Below are 20863 nucleotides of genomic sequence, written 5' to 3'. Positions count from 1 at the left end.
ATTTTCAGTTAATGGTTGTCTGCAATACCTTTTGTCAGGAGTCGGTATTTAAATATTTGAACTTCTCCTTTTGTATCCTCAAGGATACGCAAACTCTAATATCAAAAAGATCCAGAAAGACTCCAGTATTCAGTGTCACATAGTAAGTTTCTGCATTAAATTATTCAAACCAATCAGCTGAAGAAGTTTTAGGCTGTAAACCAAAGGTGCCAAAACATTCTCTACTCCTGGTCTGATGAGTTAAAATCTCTTTTATTCACGTTTTTATGCAGAGGTGTTATAAGAAACAAGGCTGCAGAGACGGATGACAATGGGTGGGAAAAGGGGAAGTGTCATGTTGGACGAGATAATGAGTTGGGAGTTTGGTGAAAGCAGTAGAGGGAGACGGACCTCTAGGACGATGGCTGGATGGAGAGACTCAAGTTTTCTGCTTCCTTTGTCTCCTCCGCCGTGACTTTGGAAATCCTTCTGCTTCAAATAGACCAAAATATATGTAAAGCACTCGCTGTAATCATTTATTCCTGACTAATGCAATAAATAGAGAAAAGAGGCAACACTGCTAGGGTTACTGTGTGTGTGTGTGTGTGTGTGTGTGTGTGTGTGTGTGTGTGTGTGTGTGTGTGTGTGTGTGTGTGTGTGTGTGTGTGTGTGTGTGTGTGTGTGTGTGTGTGTGTGTGTGTGTGTGTGTGTCTTCACCTGGTTGAAACGGGTGGCAGGATAATGGTGCGGGGGTGCGCTGTGAGGATAAGCTCTTCTCTGACAGCTTCCATCATCAGGTTCTGCAGCGTGTTCAGCAAAATGTCTTCACTCATGTCAGCAGGCACACGTTCAGTCCGCAGGGCGCTCCATGTACCTGAGCATCCTGCCGTCTCCTCCCTGTCTCCTGTCCCACTCAGCAGAACTTGAGGTCGGGGTGTCGGGGGAGGAGACGAGCTGGGACACGGGGAGGAGGACGTCTCTTTAGGCCTGTAGGTGGTGTGCTTTGAGGCCAAAGTAATCAGAGACTCAACGAAGGCTGAATCATCAAGTATGTTCCTGATACACAAAAACAGACACGTACAGTGAATAACTTCTTGTTATGAAGCTCTTAGCTGTAAATCCAACCATAACCGAACTGATTTAAAAATTACACCTAAACAACCAAGTTTATTTAAGTAAAACGATCTGTCAGGATGTACAGTAAGTGTTTGTTGTATAGGTCTGGGTTTTTACCTTAGCAGAGAGGTGAGTAAGAGCACGTGGACATCTCTCTCAGGGCCACGTGTTGATGTAGACAGTCCAACCCGGAGGGATGTACGTGAAGAAGTGGCTTCAGGTTGTTGGGTCTGTAATGACTGGAGACTGGTACCAGAGAGGCACCAGAGGAAAAAAAATATATATGTATATATATTGCTGTAGTGTTTACAATGGAGATCAGCTTCTTCTGGAATCAGATCTTCATTTTTGAAGCAGGAATGTGAGCAAATGTCCTAACTGTGAAACGTGAAAAGATTTTTTTCGTGCAAACAGAAACTAATTCTGTACCTACACAGTGATTACTGTAATAGTCTTTACCTGTGGTGCTTATGAAACTGGTCAGGGGAGTGTATTAGATACTCCTGATGCCCATGGGAGTGTGCTGTAACTCCCAGATGCAGCAGAGCAGGTCGGGGGGGCGAAGGCCGCCTCCATACGTTTTCTGTTTCTCGCTGCGCCCGCCGCTCAGCTTTTGTTAGTTTGGCACATATCATGCTGACTGTCTCACATCTACTGGAACAGATAGGAGGAAGAGTCTGGAGGGGAAAGACAAAGTGACACATGAAGTTTCAGTGACACGAGTCCAATTAAAATTGTGATCTCAAAGGTTCGTATTTTGACAGCGTGTCTATAATAACGATAATACTCAGAGCAAAAACAACCTTGTATTTTCGGAGTGGTGGCCCTTTTCTTGCGGGAGCTACGAGAGGTTCCTGATTAAAGACAAAGAGTGAATACAGTAAAAACAACTGTCATATAATTTAAAAAAAAAAAAAAAAATCTGGCAATGTGTATCTGAAGTCAGACCTGATCTATCAGAACTGTTTGGCTCCCTGGAACATTTCTGTCTGTGATTATGAATTTTTCTTGCTGTCTCTTTTTCTCTTCTTCCCAGCGCTGCAGAGCGTCATCATACTGAACAAGTGCAGCTTCCTGAGTGACCTGCAGAAGAGAGGAGGGAAAACCAACATCAATGGAAGAAATAATCTGCCAAACTAGTGCTTTTATTCATATTCACAATGCTAAAAAAAAAAAAAAAAAACCCAGCTTTAAATCTACACTGAAACAGCTGTTGTACCTGACAGACGAGATGAATTTGATAAACGCTGGGGTAATCTGTAGAGGTGAAGGTGAGGACACAAAGAACACACTCCCCCGGACAAACACGGCCTCGCTCTGGATGGATCTGCACCACCTGACAACACATTAGCACATGCAAACCTGGTCAGCAGTAAACCTCAAAATCTAAACAGACAACTCATCTGGCAAATACACCTGAGAAAAAGAACAAGGGGTTCATTTCATTGCTGTTTCTGACCGTCGGAGAGCAAAACAAAGAAGGAAGGAACGGCTTCCTTCCTCCAAACATCCACACAAACTGAGGCTACCTGTGCACCTTCCTCTACCTGTTGGTTGTCCTGCTGGAACATGTCCCACTTATAGTGGACAGTGTCCGTGAAAGACACATTGGTGAGGAAGAGGATTCTTGAAGATTTTGAGCACACAGGGATGTCGCCGATACAGACACGGTTCTCAGAAAGGAATAATACCTGCACACACACACGCACGCACGCACGCACGCACACACACACACACACACACACACACACACACATTGAGATTAATACATATAGCCTGAAATCACCTCAATTTACAGGCATAAAGATTTATTCCACAGATTCCAGTTAAAATGTCAGAGGAATGATATGCAAAGTATGAAAACAAGAGTTCACTCATTCACACAGTATCCGTTTTATTTAACTCTGTTCATAGGTGCTCTCACCTGTCCTGGGAAGGGCACTCTGGGGACAGCGGCTTTACTGTCACTGCAGTTTGAACTCGGTGTCGGAGTAATAAGCCCACATCCCTCAAACGTCACCACTCTCGACTCGCCATCCCGGATGTGGATAGGAACATCCATCTGGTGAGAGAGAGAAGAAAAAAAAGCAAATTACAGATTGAGATTGGACAGTTAGAGACTAGCTTACCTTATAATTACTATAGTATGTGGCATTATTCCGAATGAATGAATGAAGGACAATTGAGCAAGTCATTGTAATCACTCCGTTGTATATTATTGCAATTACTCTTAATTTTTTTTAATTACTATCAGATTAATGATAGCAAAGCCACAGTAGAAAACACCTGGTGTGACATGGTGCCGTACAGTTTGTAAAAGAACAATGTGAAGAAGGTATGCAGGGGATAGTTAAATCCATACTTGGTACAGCTTAGCTTCCAGTGGAGAGAAGATCCATTCCAGGATGGATGTCTCTCCAGGAGGGACGTCTCCCTCTGGACTGAGGCAGCAAAGCACCGGATGGTTAAAGTTGTCCACCTGAAGCTGTGACAGCACCGCTGTGTCCACTTCATAACGGACTGGCATTTCACCACCATTGTACAATTCATACACCTGCATGGCAAAACAATATATACATACAAATCCCAGATGATGTCTGAACCATTATAAAGCCTTAACCTGCGATGTTTACAAATGAAAGTTTTTAGCATATGTAGTGCAGCGCAGTCTATTTTTCAGCTCACTGTGAAAAGACAACGAGCTGTATTGACTCAATGTTCGAAAACCAAACACGCACCTGCCTCGGAGCACTGTGGTCCCCGATAGTTACAGAGGTGAAGACATGTCGACTGGAGGCAAAGTGCAGATACGGTCGATCTCTCTCTACTGTCACCCCTTGAAAGTTCAGCTGCACACAGAAATACATCACATGTTCACAAAGTTAGTGAAAACACCGAGATACAGTGGAACGACTAAAAGAGACTGCAGCGGCGCTCCGTCCGCATTGTCAATTGTTAAGTCGCAAATGAGCTGCAGACGCAGTGACTTCATTTCCTTATCTTTTCATTCTTTTCCTTTTCTCTTTATTTTACGCAGCAAAAAGTTTAACTGAAAACACAAAATAATCAACTCTGTCACACGGTAGAAAGACGATACGCTCCCGTGCCTAACGCAGCTGTCTGTTAGGCACCTGCTGCCGTCATGACGTCGTTATATCACAAAAAAGAGGGCACGTCAATCATTAACATAAATGTCTTTCAATATATTTAACATATGTTAGTTCCTGCACAACGAGCAAAATTTAGAAACTAAATTACTAATATTCTCGAAACTCAAATGAACGAATAATACACTTGTGACAATACTGGAAAAGCATTACTGAAGTGAAGAAACTGTAAGTTACAGCAATGAGACTAATTTAACTTTTGATTCTACCAGAACTGTCAGTTGAATTTGTTTTTATCATTGTGGTGTTAGACTTGAATAAATATAACTTTAATATAAGCCTCACCAGGAGTTCTCTGCCATAAGAGAGTTTGAACACGACAGGGAATCGATCTGTCCCAGCAAAGTGATGACTGTGAAGGACGACATTTGAACACAACGAAGGACAAGAATACATTGTGTCACATTATCAGTGTAATCTGATGCATAGACTGGGAGCTAAAAACACATAATTTGTTTACATTCAAAACCCTCACAATTAGGATAATTTAATTGTTACATCAAAGCTCATTTGCTATAGATTGCCTCTTTTCTACAGTTCCTCTGACGTGCACATGTTTCTGTGCAGTTTACAGTGATGATCTCTGACCTGTAGCTGAAGCGTACTGCCCTCTTCTGGCCAGGGAGCAACGATCCAGAGCGAGGAGAAACGCTGAACAGTTGGTTGTCCTGAACCTGTCAGTCGGTTCAAATATTTGCGTTCAAGTCTCTGTCTTTTCTGAGTCTCAACATTTTGTAATCACAAATTGATATTTAAAATTAAGTGTAAAACTCGGAAATTGTTTGGTTTTTTTGCCAATAAAAAAAAAAAAAAAAAAAAATGCCTGACCTTCATCTGATACAACTCTGTGCTGCTGAACTCTCCCGTCACTGCCCAGTACTCCACCTCTATCTGTTGGTCTTCTGGAAACACGAATGCCCTAATATTGAAGAAGAGGCCAAAAATAATCAATCAGTAGACAAATAAAACCTCTGTTATTAACAAACTCTACTTTTAACCACTATTTGGTAAGTACAGATGGTGAAATGGTAAAATGATGAGCTGTATAAACCTATCTGTTATACTGAAATGAACTGTATGAGTTGGTGTTACTGTATTTTCTACAGTCTGTTACATACCAGTCCACCTTGATAGAACCAGGGTTGTGAAACATCAACGTAAAGTGTGAGGGTTCTGAATTTATGGGAGCAGAACCAAAGTTGAAATCCAACATGGTTTTGGTGAAGATGGAAGGACACCTGCTCAGACTAGAGACAGAAAGAGAAGACAAAGTTATGCACACACGACACAACGACAACAAAAATGCAGGATAAATATTCAACTTAAAGGAATCAGTAAATAGTGGAATTTAAAAGTAATTTATAATGAATCATAGTTGGCATGTTCGATTTTAAAAATGGCATAAAAAAAAAATCAAAACTGACACAAAAATAAACAATCGATACAATGCCGAGTTGTTTCTAAATCAGCAGCTTACCTGTGCCTGGTCAGGGTTCTAAATGTGAGTTCTGCAGAGCACGGGCTGCACAGCAAGTGCTCATTGAGGCTGTCCAATGAGAAGAGGTTCCACAGAAGCAACCTGCTGAGCTTGCCCACACTGCCACTGCTGCATGCATCCATCACCTGTAGAGTGGGAAACACACCCTTCGCTCGCACTTCACACAGTGCCTGAGGAGGGGACGACACAAACCCTGGAGAGACACAGATACAGAGAGAAAGAGAACTTAATACGTATTGAGAATTAAACTGTGAAATATACTTAGGTATATAGCATGTGTATGCTTTTTGTCTACCAATGGCATTGAGTGTCTGATAGCTGATGAGCCAGAGGTACTGGGCTCGTCTACATGGTCTGACGGTAGATCGGAGTTGCATTGTGGAGTATGTGGCGATGGTTCCCTCCTCACAGTCCAGATGTAAACCTAAATGGGCCAGACAGGACATATCTAATCAACAGTAAGGACTCATATACCTTACTACCATATGCACATGCTAAAATGAAATACTTTGTCACAGGGAACTGATTAATCTCATGCATGTACAGTAAAACAATCACAAACAAGGCCAAGGAAATAATTACCACTTCTCTCTGTTTCAGGGTTGTAATCAAGCTCATCATCTAGAAGTTTCTGCTGTACTGAGAGACGGAAGGACACTGGACAAGGGCTCTTGTTCACCAGAAGAACCTCAATGGACTCAGAGCTTCCAACCTGAATCTCCCCCACATCCAGCACTGCTTTCTCTGCCTGGGAAGGAAACAAAGATGCACATACTGCTTTGTTTGATTCAATTTAAGGTCTATTCACGCTCTAAAACTGCATTAAGATGTAGTTTGAATTTTCACACACACAATATACACACTAGGATATGACCATGCATACACACAAACACAATGGCAGTCCCACCTCTATGGAGCCTTTGGAACCCGTTCCCACCACTGTAAGTGTAAGGTGTGACTTGTTAGATCCATCAGTCCGGATCGGCCAGAAGGTGAGAGTAGGTTTGAGTGTGTATGTTTCCTCTGCCAGCGGAGTGAAAGACCACGTCTGGACCTGTGATAAAAGTAAACAAAGTCAGTTGCACGATAAATCTTTGATCATAAGGTACAATCTACAGAAATGTCCAGAATGTCAGATTGTGTCAGTCTCTCACTGAGCTCTCATTGGGATGCAGTTCGCCAGCATCTGGTTGGACGCAAATCAGCTTCTGTTCCGAGCCTGGAACGCTCCACTGGAACCTTTCACCAAACACAATCACAGAAAGCCAGCTGTCAACAAAATTAATGATGCTGAGATAAGTCCAGACTACAAACAATACACTAAAAAATGTCAGAACACTGGACTAGAATAACAACAGTGAGATAACAGATCAGCCAACCAACCGTATAGGCAGGCGGCTCAAGTTCTTGATGTGATGGGTGCGCTGGGTCTGTGAGGCCACAGCTGTTGGGTGGAAATATAAACTGCCGCCTCCTTCCAGAGACACACACGGCTTTTCCACCACACTGACAACCGTCAGTTCCTGAACAAGACGTAGACATTCACAGATAGAAAAACCAGCAAGAACACTGAGTGACTGAGTCTTATGACCTGTGTCCTTGTGTTGTGTAGTACCTTCATGTGTTTAGCTGCATTGAGTTGCAGGCATAGGTTGAACCCCTGTTTGGGACTGTCTTCTGTTGGAGTTGTTCTGAGGGTGAGGATTTGGTGATCCCCTGGCTGGATCGAACCACAGCTCGGCACTACAAACACGGATTCTGCCAGGGAAGGATTTGAGCTGTGGTCCAGACAGAAAGTGAGGGGCAAGTCTCCATCATTTTGTAGTAGCACTGTCCGATAGGACATGACACTCAGGGCTGGAAACACCTAGCAAGAACAAAAAATGGTATAGTAACAGAGTATCCTTTCTTGGTATAATAGTGTCAAAATACTGAAAAATATCATGTATTAGATTTAAATACATCTTCCTGTTGAGAATTGAGAAAATGAGTTTCTGGTTGTACTTCTGTCTCACCACTAGAGGGGACTTTAGGGTACAGCAAGGGATGAAGTGTTCTTTGCCGAGCTGAAAGGAGTGGCCGATGACTCTGACAGTCACACACCAGGGCGGACACAGCAGTCGCTCTCCTACATCAGGACCGTCCTGCAGCATCCACAGAGGTGAGAGCAAAACATTGACAGCAAGAAACTGTTTGGTTCATTCAATAAGAAGACATTGGAGAAAATAATAACAATAACAAAGGAACACACTTTTGCCAACTCAAAAAAGCACCATCACTTGTTGTAATGGATTGTTTACTGTAGTGTATTCTACAATAATACCTTGTACAATGCAAAGCACTCAAGTTGAGCTCCATGTAAGGTATTGAGCTGCTTGGGGTCATAAGTCACTCTGAATGATGTGGACTTCAGTGGAGCCAGGTCACATGATGAGGGAGAGACAGAAAATGGAGATTCTTTGGCAACAGTCCACAGGAGGCTGGAACAGAATAAATAGCAAAACATGAGCCTCGTTGGGCAAGAAAAACTAAAACAGTTTTTAGTCATATTTCATGCGGAAAAATATTGTGTGTACCTGAGTTTCCCTCTGGTGTGGTTTGTGATGGAGACAGACTGTGAGAAAGCAGATGATGTAGACAAAGAGGATGTCATTTTGTGATTAAACAGCAGTTCACTTGGCACCACTGATACAGGTAGAGATGATGAAGAAGCACTTGAAGAGAGTGGATCCATGCACCCAGGGAAAGTTTGGTCAAATTTCTTCACGACAACAGCATTGTCTGGTCTTTGGTTTGACTGCTAGAAAATGACACAGAGAAAGAGTCAGAGAAACAACACTAAACATTTACTGTCACTTTAATTAATGTCAGTTTGGTGTTAATAAGTGATTGTTAGTGTGTTTTCTTTAAGGATATTTAAAAGGGGAAATCTGGAAATCTGTTTGGAAGTGTACCTCCTCCGCCTGTGAGTCCTCCCCCTGCTGGTCCAAGTGTATATTACAATCTTGCGCCAAGGCACTGAGAGTGCCTGGTGATTGCTGTCTGCGGTACCAGTGAAGGTTGTACAGAACCAGGTGTTCAGGTTTTAGTATGGCTGGTCGCTGGAACTCTGAGTGACAGGTGCCAATCATGTCAAGAAACACAGGGTCCTAAAAGGGAGATTGGGTTAATAAGTAGGTAGTCTTGGTCATGTTACTCTGCATGTTGTGAGTGTGTATGCATTTGCATCCCTTACTCTGTGCAGTATGAGACATGCCACTTTTCTATGGTGAACAATAGACTGCGTAGGCCTGTAGACTGTTTTCAGTGTGGTATGGCTATAAGGCGGTACAGTGCCACTTGCTGGTAGGATACTAAACACACTGTTCCCATTACAGTCAATATCCCATGTGAAGAAAGCCTCGGCAGGCGAAGAATTAACCAGCTTCACTGTCTGTACAACTGATCCTCCTTCTTCAAGACATCCAAAGTCCACCACAGAGGAGGACAGGGAAACCGTGGGACCTAGTTACACAAAGACATTTTCATACACAAAGACATGCATCTGGGCTTTCAGTTACAGGTTGAGTATACCTTTCTTTTCTTTTCTTTTTTTGAAAAAATATGTTCTGGCTGTAAACATTTATTTGTTTTTCTAAGAATACAAAGCAATGGATTTCTCATGTATGTGCGCCTCTTACCTATACAATTTCCTGTAAGTTTGAGCAGACCTTCACTGAGTGTCCCCTTATATTTGAGGGATAAGTACTCCACAGCAACAGTCTCAACCACAGCAGGAGAATAAGTGACTGAAGCCCGTAGAGATCGACCAGGCGGCACTTTACCCCTGATGATATCACAGCTGAACTCTGATTCAAACATGGGCACCCCGCCGGACACTCGTGACAGAGAAAAATAAACCGTTACCTAGAGGAGAGGAGCGAAAAGAGAGTTGTGAGAAGGCCACTGAAGGTGGACATTTGCACTTGTATATCTATGTGTACTACCCACTGGGGAGGGGTTGAAGATGTCAAACTGTTTCTCCAAACTCTGGCCAATTGCCACAGAACCAAAGTGGAGCACCAGAGCACCATTTTCTTCTTCCTTGTTGCTATTGGGATTCCTCAACTGAAGATACGGGTATTTGGCTGAAATGAAAGCAAGCGAAGTGTCTTGGATTTTTTTTTTTTTTTTCCCCTCATCTCTTTTTACACAATCTTCTGAGTATAACTACATACACTGCCTGTACATAAAATATAAAGCTGCAATTGAAACAAATATTGAATATGCATCTATGCTCTTATTTGCATAGTTATACATGGTCAGACCCGAGAACAGCTCAGTAAAATCAGTAGCTTAAGTGCTAATAAGTCCATTTTTGACCATGTAGATTCGAGGCCAGTTGACAGATAACAAAGCAGTGGGGTTTTACATGGAAACTCTGTCTTTTGTGTTTTCCAACTAAGAGTTCTATAAAATAAAGGCCTTACTCATTTTTTGGTCTGTTTTGCTAACATTACTAATGTACCAAACTGACAATCAAGTTGATAGCGTGCGGTAATTTTATTCTTTGATTTTGGTAGTGGGCGAAGCAGAACCATTTACATTTCTATCCCATATTGCACCCACAACAGTAAATGTTGAGGTACTGATCATACAGTCTATAGTAGTGATTCACATTGTATGTCAGGCTAAATTGTCAAAGCTAGTAAGAACTATCGGTAACCTTTCAAATTCCTGTTAACCAGACACTGAAGCCCAAATCTTTGGACCTAATACTCTTGTCCTGTCTCTGCTGTGAGTTTCAGTACCTATTGCCTGGAGATGCACAGCGCAGCAGCTCTCAGCCATGTCCACGTCTTCTCCAAACCTGCAGTAAGCCTGCTGCTGGTACACCAGCGCCTCCTGTGGCCGGAAGACCACCGTGATGTGACGCTCCTGGCCAGGTTTCAACAGGCCCTGCTCTGGGCTCAGCTGGAATGGGGCTGCACTCTCCCACTGGAAGCACGTCTGGAGTTTACTGTTGGAAGAAAAATGGGGAAAACACAATAAAAGCAAAGACTAAAAAAAAAAAAAGGAGCAAAGATATTGACTGAACTTCCTTGCCCACCAAACACCAACACACACACACACACACACACACACACACACATAAGCATATGGAGGGACAGACACACACACAGTCACAGTCATGTGTACCTGGCATTCTTCAGCGGGAAAGTAGTGCGTGAGGAGTGTTGAACAGCGCATAGTGGGAGCATCACAGAGTCAGGCAGCTCCAGGGCATGGCAGGGAATGATGGCACGGAGGCATACTCGAAAGCTCCCCTCTTTACCATGAAATTCAATGCTGTCCTCGTACTCACACTTCCCCATTCAGTCAGAAAGACACACAAGACATGAAACAGGACAGTTGAACATGCTAAAGAGAATCAACTTCCACTTTTTTTTTTCTTTTTAAGTCATTTGTATCTTTTTTCTAGTCCGATTCTTCTTGTGGTGTCGTGTCTTCTTCACTTAACTTTCTCTATGTGTATGACCATAATAAAATATGTGTTACTGAATAATGGACAGCTGGTTTTTAAAATTATTTTTATATAATATATTTTTTGTAAGATCCTCATCTACAACTGTACTTCACTCACACTTGGTCTTTAGACTTACAAAGTCCAAAATACACATGCAGGTTTTTTTTACCCTTTGGAGCGGTCTAAAGGTCACTGGCATTGAGAAGGAAGTCCCTGGGCTGAGAACAATGATCTGAGGAATCAAGGTTGAGAAGAACTTGGACACTGGAGGTCTGTGAGGGTATAAAATAGGATATGTTATCCTGTAGATTAAATCTATATTGTAAAGCTTGGGGCTGTGTGCATGTGTTTGTGAGTTTGTAAGACCTTATGTGTAGCTTCTGCAGCTTGATATGGATGTTCTTTAACACCAACGGCTTGGTGAACTCTCCTTTCAGGTCCCAGTCCTCCCAGACAAGCTCCGGCCTGGTTTCCAATCCTAAGAAGCAGCTTATTTGGTCAGAAGCTTGTCGATGGTAGTTCCCATCGCTTTGCCTCTGGTGAATCCCAGGATCCTGCCAGATACAGACAGAAGACTTTTAGGGAAAAAAATACAGTTCACTGAGGATAGTATAAATGTGGAGATAAATAGTGGAGCTTAAAATGATCATGCACTAATAGTTATCTCCAGGTACTGAGTAGTTTTATTCAGACATTTATGTGCAAGCTTTGGACTGAGAAATAAGACTGGAGGAAACTAACCATAAATTAACATGTTTTGTACACAGGTGCCAGTATGTCAAAACAACGAACCATACATAATGTACGTTTTATGAGTGCATTGTAGACATGGCTGATTAACAATAGTGTGACTGTTGAGCAGCCTATTTACTCTAAAACTCTTGTCTTGAGAAACATGAAGGCAGAAAAAAAGACGAGGGTATCTTAATCATCGATAATGCGGTGGTTTACGGATTATTTGGCTAATTCGGTGTAAGACTTAAAGTGAAATTTAAACCATAATTTTAAACAGGTTTTTTTTTTTTTTTTTTTTTTAAAGAGAAACAAAGCAAGTCGTTAATGGCAGAGGGCCTTTGATATTCAGACTTTACTTTGATAGCTTTCCCTGCAGCGGAGGGCTGCAATGGAGCTGCTGACGTCAAACGGTCTGGACCCCGAATCTCCGCTAACATGGCTGGAAAAACAAAAACAAAAACAAAACAGAGAGAGAGAGAGAAGGCATTTAGACATCTTCAAAGTTTCTTCCAGGACCTACGGCTACTTAAGCACAATTTACACACCTACTACAGGATCGCAAGAAGAGCTGGCCGCCCTAAATGTTGCGACCAAGCTCCGAGAGTGTTTTAAAAACTACCGCAGCGTCAAATCAGGACAAGTCTAACCCAGGACGTAGAAACCTTATCATGACGTTGATGCAAAACTGAAATCGGGTGGTCTGAGACGCAAAAAGCAACCTTAACTTACCTAATAACAAATGATCAACACTTAAAGGTTACAGAGTTTTTTTTTGTTTTGTTTGTTTTTTTGTTTACTTCATTGGAGTTAATGAAAACACCGCTAACAGCAGCAACCGACATGAGCCGAGTTTGTCGGGCCACCGCGTTTCCATGGCAACGAGTGTTTGTGTCGCCACGGAAACTACGGGATCCGAAGAGGCACCATTGCGGTGGAAACTGAAAGTCGGCGGGCCTTACAGTTTGAGAGTTTCAGCCAGTTCTTATAAACGCGAGAGATTCTGGGCATTTGATGTGATGGAAAATATAAATATTGTCCGAGGATCGATACAAGCAGTCACCACTTGCGTCCACCTAACTTGAACGGCACTGCAAAGTGTGGAGCTGACAGAACTGGGGAGCGACAGGTACCAGCCTCAAGTTTTAAAAGCCTGCTCACACTTTTCCATCACAAACCAGATTCTTAAAGTCATTCTTGTTTCCGCTTCAACTTATTGGATTCAACACACTCTTATGAATTAGACTTTATTATTTTATTTTTTTTACTATTCATCTCCACAAATGTTGCATTCAAATTGGAATATATTAAATTCTATAAACATTACATTATGTTGACAACATTTTACAAAACACAAGGGAAATGCCATGTTAACAATTAATTTCAAATAAGTGGTCTATGTGCAGACGTTTGCTTGTGTGCGGCTTTAACTAAATACAACGTGCTGGTTCAAGAAGGAAATACAAAGCAAAGCAGAACAATATTGTTTAAAAAAAAAAAAAGTACGACAATAGTCTTAACAGCAGTTTTCTTGCCACACAATTATCATGCCCTGAAACTTTAGGCGAAAGAGCGTCAATCCAAGTCTTCTTAAAAACATAACACGTTTCCAATTTTAGACAAATAACTGTCAAGCATTTTGTAACAGACCAGGAAGCATGGATGATAATGTAACACTGACAATCTTTACAACATCATTCTCAAAGTTATTTTTTCAGTCTGTTTCTTTGTCCACTACCTTCCATGAAAGTGCAATTTACAAAGTTTTAATACATGTACATTTATAAATGAATTCATTGCAGATGAAAAGACAGGGACATGGGCTTTAAATAGTTTGAACTGTTTAAATCATACAGGTGAATAACACAAGATAGATGATCCTGAAGTCTCATGAATGGATTGCTTGCTACTAAACCATTAAATGTCCACGTACATAAAGATGCTAATATCCTGGTTTGATGTAATTACATCCAGCACAGTGTGCCGATGTTGGTATCCCTTTTTGCTAATTTAGGAGGTCCAGATATGATTTGTGCTGTGAAAAAAGAAAAATCCTCTTCATGCCACCATGTTCGCACTATGTATTATTATTTTAATGGTAATAAACATTTAAAAAAAACATTCAATAAAAGCACATGTACGTTTATAACTACAGAAAATCCCCACTCCTTGTTCCTGGGCCCCCTTCTTCCATCTCCCCCTCTGAGTAAGAGCTGTAGTTCCCTGTTCCTCCTCCTGCATGCTTTGTGAATCCAACAGAGCCGTAGGAACCTTCCTCCAGCACCTCTATCTCCTCGTGTTCATCTTCATCCTCCCCTTCTAGCTCCTTTTGATCCTCCAGGCTCGAGCTGAGAGAGCCACCATGAGCTTTAATAACCTGTATATCCAGTCCAGTTCTTTCTGTGTCAGTCAGTGAGATCGGAGCTACTTGTTCCTTGGCTTTACGACTTCTCTTCCACTTCATCCGTCTGTTCTGGAACCAGATCTTCACCTAAAAATAGGAATCACAACAGTGTGAATATTTTAATTGTGTTCTCTTTCTGTTAATTTATGCTTTGCTTTGTTGATGCTTGGGAGGAGAAGATTATTATAATCCCCCCCAAAAAAGGAGGGCACTAAAACTGTCATTGGCTGGGAGAAGTAACTTCCATGCAATCATCTGTAGCATTTCAATATTTCATATTCTTACCTGAGTCTCTGTCAGCATGAGAGAAGTGGCCACCTCAAAGCGTTTAGGTCTGGACAGATACTTGTTGAGCTTGAACTGGTTTTCCAGTTCCAGCAGCTGCTGACTGGTGAAAGCTGTCCTCGGCCTCCGACACTTCCCCAACAAACCAGCCTGACCTGGAGCTGAAAGGGGAAAACAGAAGCACAGACAACTTATTTACATTATTGACATCTTTATTCATCTATTTCTGTGTGTATATACTACTCATATTTGGGCTTGTGGGCCTATAAATGAACAAGTCTTAAAGTAGAAATATGCAGAAATAACAAATAGAAACAAAGATTACAAAATGTTGAGGTTTGGTTTCCATATTATTTTTTGTATAGCGCAGGCCAACCTGCCTGTTCACCATACCATCACAGAGCTCCATTACCTTAATGAAAACACTATAAATGTTATCAATTGATTGAGCGATAGGTCTAAATGTTGCATGTTTTTCATATGAGATAAATTGTACTTAAGTGACAGCATCTCAATGTCACTGTCCTTTCAACACCAATACCAACACACAGCTGTTTGTTATCTAGGCTTTACAATACAGTAAACATTGATTGGTTGTTCTCCTGAGAATCTCCAGACAAAAACTTCTTGAATAAAATGCAGCTTTGACTAAATCCACTGATAAACTAGGGAAAAATGTACGATCAATTTGCTCTAAACTGGAATAGTTTCTATTGTATACTGCCTAAACTAGCTAAACAGGTTAATACTTGCAAATAAATAAATAAATTTGTAGTATTATAGAACTGCAATATTCATTTGTATATTAATACACAACTAAATTACATTTTATATATTAGGAAAATAATAATAATTATTTCCTCCCTTTAAACCCATCTTTAAAAACTCTGATCCAAAATTCGGAGCTTGATGAATAGCCTATCTAACTTGCTGGTTGTTTAACCCTAAATAATCGGAAGTACGAACGAAAAAGTTTATATCTACAGGGGAGTGAAAAAAACAACAACTCACCGCCGTACTCTCCAAGTCTGGGCAACATCATCATCCCGGCTCTGATCCAGGGCTCCAGGGGCAGCATTCCGGTCATGTTGGTCCCTTCCAGCTGCTCCGGATACGCCTGGACCAGCTGTGCGAAGCCGGGGTACATGAAGGCAGGGTGCTGACCTCCGAGGGCCGCCAAAGGATACATGGAGCCCGGGTGCATTCTGAGGAGACCCACTTGATGCAGAGCAGTGAATCCTGAGTGGGGCAAGTTGATAAAATGAGACTTGGATGGGACTCCTGGCTGGGCTGCAGAGGAGTTTGGAGGTTTCGGGTGAGGGGAGGGCGTCTCTGAACCGCGGTTCGACTCTGAACTATCATCGGGGCTCCTGCTGTAATACACCTCCGGGGACGGACCGTCGCTGTCCGTCCTCTGGTCCACGTCGTGCCCCAGCAGCGCATCAATGCAAAAGTTTTTGGATCTCTCCAAGGTGGCCGTCATTCTGTCCCGGGATGTTTCCAGTGACCAGCTGATGCCAATTAGTTTGAAACAGGCCCTGGGTTAATGTTAATGTCTGAGATCCAAAGTTTCAACCTAAACTTGAGAAATAAACTCTTCTGATACGTTTAAAAGTGGCCTCTAATCTCTGAATACAAGATGTCAACTGTTAAACTTCACGATGCTGGTTCTTTTGTCATTCCTCTTCGCCAAAAAAGATCGTCTTTCTGAGCCAATCCACTTTAACCCTGCGTGTAAAAACCACTTCAGCCACTCCAACTGTGAGCGGAAAAATGACTCGCAGCCAGTTGCACCATAAAGTCTGCTGAGCTGTGATTGGCCAGAGCCCTGCAGCACAGGGGCAGGGTGGCCTACACATAAACTTGTCTAAGGTCACTTGGGGCCTCATATAAACCTACTCTGTTGCGGAGTATTGAATTAAAATATTATATTAAAAGTTGAAGTCCTTTTATGAGCCTGTATATACAACGGCAGGTTAAAACATAGGGGATACTTTTCTGTAAACCTCACGTTATCATAAAATTATAGAAATGTGCAAATATTCATTCCCTTTTAATAGCATTCCCAATCCTATTTTTTTTTTTTTAATATATAAAAGAAAGATTTTGCTTGTCTTTTTGTTAGTGCCTTCCTTTCTCTCTCTGTCACTTTCTTTCTTTATCTCTGTGTATATTTATTATCTGTCAGCTCTTATATGATTCCAGTTTCAGGTGAGGTTAAGGTTTAGTTTTCTCACACCATTTTACATCCACACACATCCAGCCTGTGAGACACAGACATTCTATTGCTTTAATTGCTGTAATCTCTCTTGGAGTGACGATGAAAAGAATGATTTTACAGCGAACTCTTCATTAAACTTTATTGCCTAGTAAGGTTGACAGAAACCCAACTGTTCTTATCAGCGGTTGCTGCAATGATTATCGGCCATCACCACACCATGGACCAGATAAATGGGCAGTAAACTGACAGAAAGCAAACTTATTTTCTCTCCCTGCACACAGACAAAGTGTGGGCAGGTTACTGTTGTTTATTGTCTCATACACTTTATACATGGGCACAAGAATTACAAAAGGAAGACAGAAATGTGCATATAGCTCAAATCTCGATCTATTTATCTCATGTTGTCTGCAATAATACATACCGTAAACAAAGTATAACAGCATAAATGTGCACCCAGGTTTGTAGCGGAGCTTCCTGTTGATTCCCACCTTTTCTGGAAGAAAAAAAAAATTCTCAATTAAAAGCTTCAGATAGAGCAATTAAGTTACACTTAAATGGGTTAAGCCTGCATCTACAAACAGACTTCTGCCAGTCACCACTGGTGATTTCCTGCTGGATTAAACAGGACTGATAAGAAACAGCCATAGACCTGGGAAAACAAGCTGCTCTCATGTCAAAGACAAACACAACCAACACCTGCTGCCCTGCAAAACAGATCCTCTAAACTAAACAGCTTAAACTGAACGGCCAAAGTTGCATATGTGTGGCGGCATGTGGATATACAGTACGTGAAGATTTGACAATCAATGCTGAGCACTTATATTTAAAGGCCAAGTTTTTCAGGCATTTTGAACTCTCAGAAACCTTTTAAATGTGCACCGTTGCAAACAATAGATGTGGACTAAAGCTTTTCTTTTTAACCTGTAAACATTAACAAAGTTTAGCATGCATGTTTATTTTGTTTTTATGTCTCTATTTTGAGTCTATTTTGTTGTGAATAAAACAGCAAGAAGCTCCTCTGTGTTTTTCATAGCTTAGTAAAAGTCACATTTGAGTCCTTAAACCAACTGATACCTACATGGAGCATCAAGTTTGTATCTCTTGTCTGTCTTTTTAGCGACAGCAATTGATTTAATTGCAAATAAATAATAAAAATATTGAATGTATTAAGTGATAATTCTTTCTCACCGCCTTTGATATTCAGGTAGGTCACAGTAAGGTAGGATATTTGAGGTTGTAAAAGCCAACTGTAAAATAATTAACACTCTGTGATTTATTCCAAATAAGACAAAGAACATCTCTCACCGTTTATTAAAGTTTTTACAACATATCTCGATATGCGAGCAAAAATGTCACATCATTTAAGATAAGACTGTGCTACAAGGCTGTGATATAAAAGGGCACAGCATTTGATATTTAACAGCATTGAGAGATATTATGTTTGGTAATATAATGGAATTGTGATTTATGGTCAGTAGATTGCCCCGTTAATAACCCCTAACAAAAGAGTCGTTGTACTCAAATAACACAGGCGGTTTGCTTTTATCTATTCACATATAGATAGCAGTCATAACCTGATCCTTTCTACAGTAATATACTCTGGCCTCGAGGAAGGAATGATCAGGTGTATGAGGCCAAACTTTCTATGTCGTTTCAGTGAAATTAAATCAGAGTTCATCAATGGCAATCTCTTATCATCAGCAGCATTCATTAAGCCAGAGGTCAGTAGGGGCCTTAACTAGACTGAGGTTTGTTTTCTCTAAGTCTTTCAGTCTCAGGATTTGTTGAAAAAAGTTCAATCAACAGAGTTGAAAAAAAAAAAAAATTCAGGGTTGCCTGCTCTGTAACTGAAGAACAATTGTAGTGTAAGCCATAAAACTGATTCAAGACGGTATTAAAATATTTTCAATTTAACGCACTTCAATATGTGATGTAAACTTGGTTTAAAGAAAATAAAATGAATTCCACAAGAGTCAAAAGCTGGGATGGCAATTGCATAAGTATAAAGCCTAAATGTTTCCCTTTCTTTCATGTTCTTTTCTTTGTTGGCACTTATTACATATTTTGCATTGACTGTTTGAGTTATGGTTGGTGAGGTTTTTCTTAAATTCGTCCAAAATGATTAGGTATGAATGAATATGAACTTGTTGTGTAGTGTTCTTATTAAGACTCCCTCAAATTAAGACCGATGCTTTTGCAGTTAAAGTTTGTACAATCGGTATTTCACTACTTCCCCGTTTGATTTGACATTTTAAATGTTATAGATGACCTCGAAATATTTTCCAAAGCCACACACTACTGACAAGAGTAACAATGCTGACTAAAGAGCCAAAATTGACAAGGCCACGCAACAGAGCAGAACAACTACTCAGCTCATTGCTCCACTCTTTACCCTAAGCTGTGAAAGAACCATTCATGTTGTCTCTTTTCATAACCAAATGTGAATGAGGTTAACCCAGTGGGCGACTGTGGCAGACCTCTGGAGTTAAGTGGCAAAAAGGTCACACCACTCTTAAGAGGTGGAGGCCGAGACGTAATCAACGCTGATCTAATTTCACTTCAATTAAGACAATAGCTTGTTTTGTGAATTAGATTAATTGCAGTGGCAACAGTTAGTGTAAAATAACGACATAATAGTGGACAAGCTTAAAAGAAATTGTAACCTCTGAAAGATTTGATAATAATTGTATTATTTTTTTCCATCCAAATCTGGCAGCAGAAACAATTAAAAACCATTATGTTTGTACAACATAACACTGCATGGGACAAACTTTGTGTAGCTCAAATCATTTTGTAGGCATTCGTGGCCAAACGTTGCCAGATATTGTTTCAGCTTTCTGCAGGGAATTTTCACATCTTGGACATCTATTCAGGTCATTTTTAAAATTAGTTTTGCACTGCAGTTGGGACCAATTACACATGCAGATTCTGCAATAATGTGTTGTTGATGTTTTTGTGAATACAATGTCTGTTCAGCCTATGGCTATTATATCCTGTTTATTGCATATAAACTCTGCTAGACACATCGGATCAGCTCCTGGGTGTGAGATGACTTTCTCCACAAATTTAGGATGTATCAAAACATTGCAAATTACCAAATTACCATGGCAGATTGAGGAGTGCGACACAGATTAAGGGGGCCAGTGTGTTAGTAAAGTAAAATATGACTACATATCCCAGGAGACAATAGATCAAGAAGACAAAAAACAAACAAATTGCCAACAGATAGAGTATAATAAAGCCTGTTGTTCTCCTGCTGTCTGTGTCCTATTGTGGTTTCTAGTCTAATATCTGCTTTTGGTTTCTATTGTATCTATTGTCAAACCCCAGTTTTGCTGTGATTGTCCTAATGGACCGCAGGGGAATTCAACACTTCCTGGTTGAGCAGGGGTGGGTGTTCAGGGTTGCAAGGTTCAACGTCATTCAAACTGGGTTGATTAATGGCAGCCTTCAGGACTGGGACTGGAGGGATAATGAGGGGGGACAAGAGGGAGCAATGGAGGAGGAGAAGAGGAGGAGGGAGAGGAGGGGAGGTGGGAGGAGGAGGGCCGAGATGGGATGATTATTACTTTGCACAGTAAACGGTGAGATGACAGTACAATAAGATGAGGCTTCAGGGTAGAAGCAGAGGGAGACCTGGAGAGGAGGCACATAGCGAATTAGTCCCAAACAGAGGTCTGTGAATGAGAGGAGGCGACAGACACACGTAGAGCTTGTTAACGCACAAAGACGGGGGGCAGTGATGGGGCAGCAGAGGAGTGGCTGCACAGAGTAGTTCAACATCTGTTGCTCTGTAGGACACCCAGACTGCTCTGCAGGGTGAGGTCCCCAACATACTCATCACCCAAATATGTTCTTAAAGGCTGTACCAAACAAAGTCTTCAACGAAACCGGCATTAGTTCAGATCTGTGTGAGAAGTGTACTTTCCAGTGAACACACGCTGTCATTCGGTCA

The 20863-nt window shown here is 41.3% G+C and overlaps 2 protein-coding genes across 2 annotated transcripts; both read right to left on the bottom strand.

The window, feature by feature from the left end:
• Positions 1 to 166: 166 nt before the first annotated feature.
• cfap65 (cilia and flagella associated protein 65) lies at positions 167 to 12778 on the bottom strand. Its single transcript, XM_069698699.1, has 35 exons — positions 12731 to 12778; positions 12358 to 12440; positions 11633 to 11820; positions 11436 to 11538; positions 10939 to 11105; positions 10551 to 10759; positions 9751 to 9887; positions 9441 to 9666; positions 8996 to 9264; positions 8715 to 8909; positions 8337 to 8560; positions 8084 to 8240; positions 7776 to 7904; positions 7376 to 7627; positions 7144 to 7283; positions 6915 to 6999; positions 6668 to 6814; positions 6343 to 6508; positions 6056 to 6184; positions 5740 to 5953; positions 5381 to 5509; positions 5091 to 5181; positions 4851 to 4936; positions 4548 to 4614; positions 3834 to 3944; positions 3458 to 3649; positions 3020 to 3157; positions 2643 to 2786; positions 2315 to 2431; positions 2044 to 2178; positions 1899 to 1949; positions 1555 to 1772; positions 1213 to 1341; positions 697 to 1035; positions 167 to 471 (listed from the first exon to the last, which is right to left on the bottom strand). Exons 2-35 carry the CDS (start codon positions 12436 to 12438, stop codon positions 393 to 395), a joined length of 5244 nt encoding a protein of 1747 aa, XP_069554800.1. The 5' UTR covers positions 12439 to 12440; positions 12731 to 12778; the 3' UTR covers positions 167 to 392.
• Positions 12779 to 14147: 1369 nt separating this feature from the next.
• On the bottom strand, positions 14148 to 16170 carry LOC138620848 (motor neuron and pancreas homeobox protein 1-like). The gene is made up of 3 exons (XM_069698432.1): positions 15699 to 16170; positions 14688 to 14848; positions 14148 to 14489 (listed from the first exon to the last, which is right to left on the bottom strand). The coding sequence occupies exons 1-3, from the start codon at positions 16168 to 16170 to the stop codon at positions 14148 to 14150; spliced, it is 975 nt and encodes a 324-aa protein (XP_069554533.1).
• Between the last annotated feature and the right edge of the window lie 4693 nt (positions 16171 to 20863).

The sequence above is a fragment of the Brachyistius frenatus genome, unplaced genomic scaffold, assembly GCF_029030835.1.
Source record: "Brachyistius frenatus isolate BFR_SWC_R1_liver_20210118 unplaced genomic scaffold, ASM2903083v1 Contig_27, whole genome shotgun sequence".
NCBI classification, from domain to species: domain Eukaryota; kingdom Metazoa; phylum Chordata; class Actinopteri; family Embiotocidae; genus Brachyistius; species Brachyistius frenatus.
The sequence above is the reverse complement of the archived record's forward strand: the minus strand, read 5'-3'. Positions and strand labels throughout refer to the sequence as shown.